An 11,447-nucleotide genomic window follows, 5' to 3' on the forward strand; every position below is an offset into this window, starting at 1 on the left:
ATGGTCGGACACTCCGACCGACCCTACCCCGAAGACTTGTGCAATGACTGGACAAAAGTCTCCCGTGACACTGCAGTCAGCAGTCCACGAAGGCAGTTATGCCCCCTCGGCGCACAATAGCAATGTGATGTCACCCACTCATTCACCTTCCATTTTCCATTTTCCATTTTCCTCAATCCTCAAAGGGGTAAATGAGTCAAACCACGCTAACCCATCTCACACTCCAGACGCCATACATAAATGAGTCTCCCGAGAGTCTATGGCTTAGTTAACGCTAACCCCTTTTGTTTTTTGCGTCTTGTCTCCTAACTCGTTCTCTCCGCCATAGCAACGAAGTCTTATCCCCTTCTATTCACACAATAGAAAGTCATTTCTAGTCCATAGTTAGGTTCGGTTGTAATTATCACGGTGATCGATTCGATTTTTAGATCGGACGGCTGAGATCAGTTCAGATCCGTGATCAAATGGGCGGAGGTGGACCGAACGCGGAGGCACAGTATTCGACGGCCAAGACCTCCGTGTGGTGGGACATAGAGAACTGCCACGTTCCCAAAGGCTGCGATCCCCACGCCATCGCTCAGAACATCAGCTCTGCACTGGTCCGCATGAATTACTGTGGTCCCGTCTCCGTCTCCGCCTACGGCGACACCACTCGTATCCCCGCCTCTGTACAGCACGCTCTCTCCAGCACCGGCATCTCCCTCAACCATGTCCCCGCTGGTTTGTATCCACTCGATTATTACTTCAACTTGCTCTATCTGTTTTTTTAGATTGTTTTCTGATCTCTGGCTTTGATTGGAGTCTTGCATGATGAAATTGAAATTTAATTGTCTCGGTAGCGTCTGATTGAAGTTGAATTTTCCGTGTTTTAGGTCTGGTTCGTTTCTGTTATACGCTCAGTTGTTTGTTTGACTGATTTCCTCTTTAATAACGGTTTAAAGGATTCCTTAATCCCACCGTGGATGAGTTCTTTAAGCTATTTTGACCTTCAATTGCATGATTGTGCGGCCTTCAGATTAAATCTGAAAGCTGTCTAATTTATCGTTGATAAAATTAAATTCTTACCCGTTGGAATCATCACACTTGTATTAACATGGATTTTGTATGGGGATTTGAAGTGATTTAACGGAAGGTCATGATGGACGATCTGATCCTCTGGAGGAATTGGCTAAAAGTTTGATGAATTCCTGGTTTCCTTTCATAAACCTTGCAATGTTTTGGTGTCACTAACCTCCTGGGCCTTACCACATACCTTTGATTAATTGTATTGTGGATTATGTGGAACTTGAGGGAAACATCTGATCTTGTTTTAACTAATGTTTAGTTTTTATCGACAGGCGTTAAAGATGCTAGCGACAAGAAGATTCTTGTTGACATGCTGTTTTGGGCAGTGGACAATCCCGCACCTGCTAATTATTTATTAATTTCTGGCGACAGAGACTTCTCTAATGCTCTCCATCAACTGCGGATGAGAAGATATAATATTCTTCTTGCGCAACCTCAGAAAGCATCTGCACCACTAGTAGCAGCTGCTAAGAGTGTATGGCTCTGGACTAGTCTTTTAGCTGGAGGGCCTCCTCTAACTAATGGCGAATCACAACAACTTGGTAATAATAGCCTTGTAACAAGTTCCGACACCTTAACAATTCCGGTCACTAGTGTCGCTCAGACACAGCCACAGGCTGATTCCTACACCGAAGTGCATGTAGGAAATCAGAAGTTTCCAAATGGAGGAGGAAGGGGATACGATCCTAGGTATCAGGGGAAAACAAATTGGAGAAACTCGGGTCAGACAAATGGACCCAAGGCCATGAATCCACCGCCAGTTGGGCATCAAGATAGTCGTAATAATATAAACTCTTATCGACCTGGCAACTTCAATCCAAATGTTTCTTCAAGTGGACCTGCTCCAAATTTTATTCGTGGCAATACTGAACAGTTATGGAACAATAGCAATAATATACAGGGAAATCATCAAAATCCTTATTCACAGCCTCCTTTAAGACCAAACAGTTTCCCACTGCAACCTCCTTTTGCATCGAATAATTCTTATCCTCCAAGTACCCATACTTTTGCAAATTCACCAGTGCCACCGAGGACTGGTGTCCCCAGCTTCACTGCAGTTCCACCACCAAATGTGCCTGAAATTGGCAATCTGAACATTTCTGGATATCCCAATGGTGTTCATAATCCACGTCCTGTTAAGCAACGCAGTGGGGAATTGAAGCAGAATCCTAACAATAATGCTCCACTTCCTGTAACATCAACTGTTGAACAAAATGGACATATGGTACTTAGCAATAGCACGCAACATTTACAAGGCTATTCAAATGGAAATGGTCCAGACCATCAACTTGCATCATCGACGGGTAATAATAACCATTCTGGTAATGGCATGTGGGGATCTCCAGGTTGCCCTAAACCGTCTGAATATGTCCAAGGCCTTATAGGGGTTGTTTTACTAGCCTTGAATTCACTAAAAAATGAGAAGATTATGCCAACAGAGGCAAATATAACTGATTGCATTCGATATGGAGATCCCAGGCACCGCAACACTGATGTTAAGAAAGCTTTGGAGAGTGCTATTGAGCAGCAGATGGTGGTGAAACAGAATTTAGGTGCTTTGCAGCTGTATGTTGGTAAGAATGATAAACTTTGGAAGTGCATAAATCCTATAGCTGGTAATCCTAAGCAGCACTCAAAAGAAACCTGGGATGAAGTTCAAAAGTTTCTGACAACTTCTTCAGGAAGATCAGCATTGATGGGTACTCAGTGCAAGTAAGAATGTTCCATACTAATTTGTTTTCACTTGTTACAATTGTCTCTTTCTTCTTACATGTTGCTACTGTCTTTCTCTAGGTATGAAGCAGGTATAGTCATAAAGAATTTGTGCTTTAAGGAACTTTCTTTGGGTGATGTGCTTCAAATATTAAACATGTTGATTACTCATAAAAAATGGATTGTGCATCCTCAGTCTGGCTGGCAACCACTTAATATTACTCTTCCTGAGACTAGCCCCAATTCAGGGGCTGTAGCAAGCATATAAATTTCACCTGGTCTTGGTAATGGAAAGGCATCCAGAGAAAAGTAAAGAGTTACTGAATGTATTAAGAGCCAGTTGGACTAGGAATTATCCAAATAAACCTCTTTTCCTAGGTAACGGTGACTGTAGTATTATAGATATTTTGAGTGGTTATGGTGATACCGATAAGCTTGAGAAAGAGATGAAAGATGCATTTGGAAAATAGTTGAAACATACAGAACACAGGAGTTTGTTGCGGATGCTGAGGTTTTTACTAAGGCCTGTTAACCAGTTAGTTAATCCTGGAATTAGTATGCCTTCCCTGGTTCTTGAGTTTATGGTCATCTCTTTATCTTCCTACAAATTGATTTTTTGCTTGGAGGACGGTTTATTAGACTGAACTCCTTTGATCATCTGATTGAATATTCTACATAATCTTCAGGATATTTATCCGATGTGTCTTTTTGGAAGTACATGGACCTTCAGACTAGTTATGGAACCATCCTCTATGCTTTTGGAATATGACCTGAGAAGTTGTCTACCAAATTATCTTTATCTGGCCAACTTTGGAATGTGAATCCAGGAAATGTTTCATTGCCTTTTGTATATTGATGGCTATATCTTCCAAAATGTTACAGGAAGGTTAACTACTGGACCGAGAACATTGAAATTGTACAAAACTGATGGAGACTGCATTCCCCCTGCAATGAAGCTCATATTAAACTATTCTCAACAAAATTACAAGGTATGTTATGGAGTTTTGACTATGAACAAATCACGTTATGGAGTTTAGACAAGATGGTGAAACACAATGTTAATGCATTCGATTGCTTCTCTTGCTGCTGATGGTTCCAATGGAGCTGTTATATTTTACCTATTTATCTTGAATTAGCTTTTGGGTGGCTATCTGGCTCAAACAACGGAATTCGGTAATTCAATCGGAAGTTCGTCTCTGGTCTAGCTGATTTCTATTGCCCTTGTTAATGTAGCATCTGCATGTATAAATGTTAGTAATTAAGTTGTGGAGTATTTACATATTTGCAGTGTATTATAAGAATTGTTTAATGACAATATTCTCTGCATTGTTTTTGGTTGGAATATGATTGTGGTACATGTTCTTAGTTAAATTTTCTTTCTGTGGACTGTTGGTACTGCTTTAGTAGTGCCAATTTTTGCCTTCTCCGATCACTGCAGGTGTAAATTAGTGCTGCTGCTTGGAGATGTTCAAATTATTCGCTTAGTTTATAAGTTTCATCCAACTTTTTCAACAAAATGAATTTTGAAATTTTCATCTTTGATTTACATGTTTGATCTCAATCAGAACTAGCTTAGTTTTCGTGGATGACTTCAGTTACCATCATGTAATCCAACTTTTATTTTTCGTTTACATACATTTTAAACATTATATATAAAAGTTAAAAATAAAATGTATACTTATTTTATTAACATATTAATATTTTATTGTTAGTATTCTTCAATTCAATTTAACATAGATTTAACATAGGGTGGGAACAGGATGGAATTTTCTGAAGAGTTAAATAAATTCAAGAATAAAATGTTTCTTTTCAAAGTTTGTGTGAAGTTGGAGAATATCAATTTTTTCAATCGGTTTTTATCACAATTGTGAAGTTGTGTCACGATGAGATCATAATCAATTCCTTCAAATAGAAGTATAATATTGAGCAAGTATTTTAACTTTGGAGTAATCATGGTATATATGTAATTTTTTCATATACTCGGTGTGTTTAAATTTTCATTAGGATATCTTTTTCCCTGTAAATTCTGATATAATAACACTTCTAATTGATTATTTAGCCATGAATAAGGTAAATATCTTTACAAAAAAAATTTGTCAATTTAATTTTAAAAAAATTATTTATTTAATTCATATCTGTGAAAAAGGATATGGGACAAAATTAGCATTATTAAACCATTCCGATATTGACAAAAATTGACGGAATATAATGTATATCTCTTTTTAATATTGATATATTTATCTTTTATATTTAAATGATATAAAAATTCTCCAACTTCAAATGCACTCTCCTTATAACAAATTTAGTGGACTTTCTGTCTATAAAAAATTCTTCTTGGTGCACTATCATAATTGTTGATATGTAGTATTCTAAAATAGTTAATAGATTGCGAGTTTAAGTGGTGGTGTTTTATTTAAGAGTATGTAGTAGTAACCACGGAACAGTTATTGTTTTATGTATGGTTTTAGGACAATTTCGAAGTTCTATTGTTGCTCAAAGTTTTGTAAATTTTACGGTTGAGCTATGAATTTTTCAAATTACAATTTTTAGAATATATAAACTTTCAATGGTGGGATTGTTAATTAGATCCTTATCTTTTTACATAACTTTTATATTTTTATAGAAAGTTGATTCACATATAGGTGACAAACAACTTGACATTGTGTCTTCTAAGTCTATTACATCAATCAAGTTTGGAGAGAAAACAAATTCTGCTGGTAAAAATCATACAGTTAATGAAGTTGGTGTAGAAGTGCTACGATTATATGGGACAAACAAAATTTAGTTATAAACCCAGCTTATTTTTTTTTTGCTGATGAACCTACAAGTACTTCTGAGAATGCTTCTGAAGCTACTAAAAGTGAAAGATGGGTTTCACAACTAATTCATGTTGTTGGAGAAGATTACAATTTTTTAACAACAAAGATAAGAAAAGTTGTCAAAAAATAGTTTATTAAGCAGTTTTTATAATCATAATAGAACGATAATGCAAGTATTTTTTGGAGATTTATTGTGTATCCAACCATCTTATCCACGCAATAAGTTTAGTCTAAGTATTTTCATCTTGTTTAGTTACAAATTAATTATACACCGAGTAAAAGTTAGAGACTTTTTAATTAAAATATTGATATTATCGACATATTACTTTATATCTTACCTTCATTTATAGTTATATTTGATATATATATCTGATTTATTAAAAAAAATAAATTATTAAAATTAATTAATAATTATTTTAAAATTAATACAACTAAATTAAATAAATAATTTATTATTTTTTTATTAATTAAATTATTATAATTTAAATTAATTTTTATAAAATAATTTAAAATTATAATTTTTATTTTATCACGTGTCCCGCACGGATAATTACACTTGTTTGAATGACTAAAAACCTTCATTTTGTTTGTAAAGAAAATTTTCATGACATTCTCGAATTATTTTAAGCGTACGGCTTAGGGAACTGCCGGAAGTCTTTTTATTTTTTATTTTCCGGAATTAGTCCCGCTTCTTTGACCTTGGTCAGCAAAAAAAAAAAAAAAGAATACTTGGTGAAAATTTAATATGAATAAAAATATATAAATAAAATATAATTACAAAATAATAATAAAAAATATAAATGAATTTGTATTGATATGGAGTTGATTTTCTTAATTTTTTTTAAATATTTGGTAAAATATGTTGTTTTATTATTTAATATTTTTTTGTTACTTAAAAAATATAAGATGAGAGATTATATTTTAGTAAATAATTAAAAAATAAAAAATTTATTTTTGATTCTATTTGGATGAGAGTGATAAATACATATAATTATATAAAAAATATTATGATAAAAATTAAAAACTAATTTTTTAGACCAACATTATAATTTGTGGATTTTTTTGGTGGCTAATATGTGGATATTTTTAAAGTCAATTTTATGGTGTTTATGAGTTGGTGTTTAAATTTTGCCTAACTTACTTTTTATAATAAATTTTGATTTTATAAAAATTATTTATTGTTATATATTTTAAATTAAATATTATTTTTTAATTTTTTTTAGTAAATAGACACCATAACATTCACCTATTTTTAAATGTTTATGATTCTTGTCTATTTGTTTTTATAAAAATATTTAGAAAATTTTGATATTTTTTATAAGAATTGATAAATAAAACTCACAATTTTTTTGGGAGTCTGCATACCTATAAATCTGATCTCCAATAATTATTCAAGTAAACTGAAGTTATAAATCAAAGTAAGGAGCCCAGCCATTTAAACTTAATTCTCTATGAAAAAAACTCCAAAGAATATATACAAACTTTAAACTTAAATGCCCAAACAGCCCCTTAATTACATCTCTTTAAAAAAAAAAAAAAGAAGCAAAACTTGAATGAGACGGTCGAAACTCGGAATCCATGGCGTTTGTTCAAAACTGGTAGGTGCTTCTCAGTCTCAGGTCAGATTTCAGGCCGATGTTTTAATCTTTCTCTGTTCTTCTTTCTGTACATAAATTGGGGAATTCATTATTTGCTCTATGGCACTAAAGCTCCAATCTTTAGCATATTCAACTCGAATCCTCAGATGGGTTTCTCGAAGTGCTTCGATTTCTTCAACCTCATGCCCCCGTCATGTTGAAGATCTTACCGAATGCATTGCAACCTCCAATGATTCATCTGAGTTTCATCAAAATATTAACTTTTTGAGGAATAAACTTAGGCCCGATAACTTGATCCGGGTTTTGGACCGTACTAGTGATTTGGATTCTGCGGTGAAGACATTCAAATGGGCTTCGCAGAAGAGTTTCCGCCACAGTTCCCATACATATTTTGGGATCATTTGGAAATTGGGTATGGCTGGGAATGTTCAAAAGATGGGGGCTTTATGTCAAAGCATGCTAAAGGATAGGTGCCCTGATGCTGAAGAAGCTCTTCTTGCATTGATTCATACCTTTGTGAAACATCATAGGATTAATGAAGCTATGGAAGTGTTTAGGAACTTGAAGAATTCGGGTGTATATAAGCCCCCAGTAGAAGTTTTCAATGTTTTGCTGGGAGCCCTAGTGGAAGAAAGTGGAGATTTTCAAAATGCCTTGTTTGTTTATAAGGAGTTGGTGAAGACAGGAATCCTACCAACGGTACATACTTTGAATTATTTGTTGGAGGCACTGTTCATGAATAATCAGGTTGAATTGGCCTTGAATCAATTTAGGAGGATGGGGAATAAAGGATGTTGTCCAAATAGTAAGACGTTTGAAATTCTTGTGAAGGGCCTAGTTGCGAAAAATCGAGTGGATGAGGCTATTTCTGTTATGGGGGAAATCTTTGAACAAAAATATCAGCTTGATATGAGTTTCTATTCCTTTTCCATACCTCTTTTGTGCAATGAAAATAAAGTAGAGATGGGAGTAAGGTTATTTGAAATGATGAAAGCTTCTGATGTTAAGCCAGATTCATTAATTTATGGGGATCTGGTGAGGTGTTTGTGCAGAAATCTCCATTTAGATTCTGCTATAGGCCTTATAAATGGTATGATAGAAAGTGATATCTCACCCAGTGATGATGATTTTGTTGATCTGGTTAATTGCTTTTGTGAATTGGGGAAAGTAAGTGAGGCTATAATGTTTTTAGATGATAAACAAGTCCTCGAAACTGCCCCTTACAATGCATTGCTTGAAGGTTGCTGCAATGCCGGTAATATTCTGGATGCATATTTCCTGCTTGATTCAATGTTTGAGAGGAATATAGCTGATTGTCATTCTTGGAGCATCCTCGTTAGATGCCTTTGTGAAAAGGAAAACATCGGGAAGGCATTTGAACTTCTTGGAAAAATGTTGAAGTTACGAGTTCATCTTGATGTCGAAACATATTCTGCTCTTATACTTGGCTACTGCAGAGTGGGCAAGTATGAAGATGCATTTGGACTTTTTCGTCGAACTCGTGCCAAATGCTGGCTTTTGGATAGTACATCTTATTCTGAACTACTTGCAGGCCTCTGTGACATAAAAAATTCTGATGCGGCTGTTGAAGTTTTCTACCACATGGCCTTGAACAGATGCTCTCTTCATCCTTCGTCCTACTGTAAGTTGATAAAATGTTTATGTGATGAATGTCAGGTCAATAAAGCTATAAATATGTGGCAGTTGGCTTCTTGCTGTGGTACATCTTGCTGTATTGACGCGCACACTACAATCATGCGTGAGTTGTCTAAATCCGGGAAGGCAAAAGACCTGTTGGTGGTCCTTTCACAAATGTTAGTAGAGGGCTGCAATCTTGATGCAGAAACATATTGCATCCTCATTCATACCATGAGTAAACAGAATCAAGTGAAGGAATGCGTGTTGTTTTTCAATATGATGATAAATGAAGGCATAGTACCTGATCCAGGTAAACTATTTGATCAGCTGTCATTCATAGCCAATCATTCCCAGTTATGTATGATATCCAGTGCTATTGATAAGCTTCTTTCCGAATCTGACATTTTGAATTCGGCAATGTTTGGCTTATTGATAACTGGCCTGTGGAAAGAGGGTAAGAAACATGAGGCACGGAGGTTACTGGACCTAATGTTAGAAAAGGGTTGGCTTCCTGATGCTACCACTCATAAATTGTTGGTCGGATCTGATGCTAGAGAAACGAGGAGTCAGGATATATTATCGATTGATAATTCTGCCGCTCAAGATACTGTTAGCAATATACTTGCAGAAGGGCTTGGAGAGACATGAAACACCAGCATTCCATGTACCGAGAGTTTTCATGCTAGTTCCATAATTGGTGCTGCTATGCATTGTCGTCTATTCGGTATTCTGCACCTAGAGCTGCAGCGCCAAGACAATTTTAAAATCAGAGATGCTGCTGTTCAGATGTCAGCTTCATTCAAATCTATTTGCCATGCTTGGTAAGACTTACATTATCAAATGACTCATGTTACCTGGATAAAACTAAAATTACAGGACATTTTACCATTTTTTACATTATAGACACCATGTTTTGGGTGCAAGCATCTATGTTTCTTATAATGGGGTGGAATAAAACGGATCTTAAAGACAACTTTAAACGTCGTTATTCTATATTATGTATTTGCTGCAAAGAGGGATAAGACTTCAGATTCTTTGTTTTTTGTTAATGTAGATACACACAGGTTTTAATGAATTGAGGTTTTCTTATTTTGTTGATTTGCAGAAGCCTACAAATCCCACTGATCTTGGTTGACAAAACTATTAACTGCTGCTATAATGGAGGATGACTTGTCATGGTTTCTGACACTGTATTTTGGCATACTGCTGCAACTTTTGCTCCAGTCTATATTTCTCATTTTCGGAGAAGGAAATAAACAGAGAAGCCAAAAAGACCAGCGGCTTAGATGCTTCGGACAGTTCATAGTAATCCAAAGCATGCAGGGACATGATCCCGTTGACTGTGTGATAAAATTAAGTGTGGGATGAAAACTATATGCACGGAGAGGAACGATGTTTGCTACCAGCGTTAATGATACCTTCAACAACATTCTTTGTTTGTGACCAGAAATACAAGACTATACTCCTAGCACGCTTAAAAGTGAGAAGTGCTACAAGGGAGAGACTCTGATTCTGTGGTTCAGTTGAAAAACCATTGTAATCGCTCGACATTCTTTTGATTCAATTTTTAAGAGGGCAAAAGAAAAGTTTGTAGCCTTGTGCCTGTAATGTGCATAAAGTCTACTAAGTTATTTTCTTTATTTATGAAAAGGTATATCCACTAATATGCATTCTTTTTTATTACTCATTTGTTGTCATTTGCTGCAACATAGGATCATACAAACTCACCAGCTTCCTTTTAGTAAAATCAAACAGAACAAATTAGAAAAACTATATATTCTGAAGAACGAAAGAATAGAGTAGAATGTTAAATATCAGAAAATGAGCATAGAATAATTACAGAAGGGCAATTTCCAAATCAATAGAATTACATAATCACAAAAGCATGGAATGAAAACTTTACACGAAGTCAATTATGTTCCCACTTGTCACATGATCAAAATCCAGATTCTAACTACAAAATAGTCAGCTAAAAATAACCAATTTTGGGTTAAAAAACTAGCAGAATTCATCTCAATATTGAATTGATTCATTAATTAACAAATGGAACTCAACCCAATTAGGTTTAGCCAAAGCCAACACCATGAATCAATTATCTACCACCGTTATTGCTCTGTACACGCTCCAATTTCACATCTTCACTCGTTCCAGTTGCGGTTGCGATCCCATTGTTACCTCCGAAACCATTCTTGTTATCAGATAACCCATTACCATTCGCATTCACACTCACAGGGTTCGTAACCTTGTGAATCCCGAGATTCCTCGACCCAGAAACCCCGGCGGTGGCGGCCCGCTTGGCGTTTTCGACGGCGGAGAGGTGATCGAGGGCGTCCTTGGCCTTCTTCCTGGCGGCGGCGGACTCACGGACGGAGCGATCGGCCTTGACGCGGGCGAAAGAGTGGTAACGGTTGAGGGAGGAGCTGGCGATCTTGGAGGCGCAGAGGAGGGCGGAAGCAAGTTTGGTATCAAGATTGTGAGGAGGGGCAGAATGGTCAACTTCGAAGAAAGAGTAGGAAGAAGGGGAGGGAGTGGAGCATGGAGGGCAGAGGAAGGTGGAGGCGGAAGGGGGAGGGGAGGGGAGGCAGCGGACGTGGGTGAAGGAGGAGCACTTGAC

At 36.2% G+C, this 11,447-nt stretch overlaps 2 protein-coding genes across 3 annotated transcripts; both read left to right on the forward strand.

The window, feature by feature from the left end:
• Window positions 1-218: 218 nt before the first annotated feature.
• On the forward strand, window positions 219-4,154 carry LOC130932966 (uncharacterized). Its single transcript, XM_057862440.1, has 3 exons — window positions 219-720; window positions 1,338-2,778; window positions 2,860-4,154. The coding sequence occupies exons 1-3, from the start codon at window positions 465-467 to the stop codon at window positions 3,044-3,046; spliced, it is 1,884 nt and encodes a 627-aa protein (XP_057718423.1). The 5' UTR covers window positions 219-464; the 3' UTR covers window positions 3,047-4,154.
• A 2,860-nt stretch (window positions 4,155-7,014) lies between these two features.
• On the forward strand, window positions 7,015-10,498 carry LOC130933473 (pentatricopeptide repeat-containing protein At1g12620-like). Of its 2 annotated transcripts, XM_057863106.1 has the most exons (3): window positions 7,015-9,143; window positions 9,285-9,654; window positions 9,939-10,498. In XM_057863106.1, exons 1-2 carry the CDS (start codon window positions 7,295-7,297, stop codon window positions 9,479-9,481), a joined length of 2,046 nt encoding a protein of 681 aa, XP_057719089.1. In that variant the 5' UTR covers window positions 7,015-7,294; the 3' UTR covers window positions 9,482-9,654; window positions 9,939-10,498. The 2 variants fall into 2 exon arrangements, with proteins under 2 accessions (XP_057719089.1, XP_057719088.1); XM_057863105.1 differs by having other exon boundaries at window positions 7,015-9,654.
• Window positions 10,499-11,447: the final 949 nt, after the last annotated feature.

Source organism: Arachis stenosperma, chromosome 6 (assembly GCF_014773155.1).
Source record: "Arachis stenosperma cultivar V10309 chromosome 6, arast.V10309.gnm1.PFL2, whole genome shotgun sequence".
In the NCBI taxonomy this organism is placed as follows: Eukaryota; Viridiplantae; Streptophyta; class Magnoliopsida; order Fabales; family Fabaceae; genus Arachis; species Arachis stenosperma.

Excerpts from the sequence above, each read along its gene's own strand:
- LOC130933473 (XM_057863105.1), top strand. The coding sequence starts at position 7,295 with ATGGCACTAAAGCTCCAATCTTTAGCATATTCAACTCGAATCCTCAGA.
- LOC130932966 (XM_057862440.1), top strand. The coding sequence starts at position 465 with ATGGGCGGAGGTGGACCGAACGCGGAGGCACAGTATTCGACGGCCAAG. Across the intron at positions 721-1,337 it reads CCTCAACCATGTCCCCGCTG|GCGTTAAAGATGCTAGCGAC; the intron begins GTTTGTATCCAC and ends TTTTATCGACAG. Across the intron at positions 2,779-2,859 it reads TTGATGGGTACTCAGTGCAA|GTATGAAGCAGGTATAGTCA; the intron begins GTAAGAATGTTC and ends GTCTTTCTCTAG.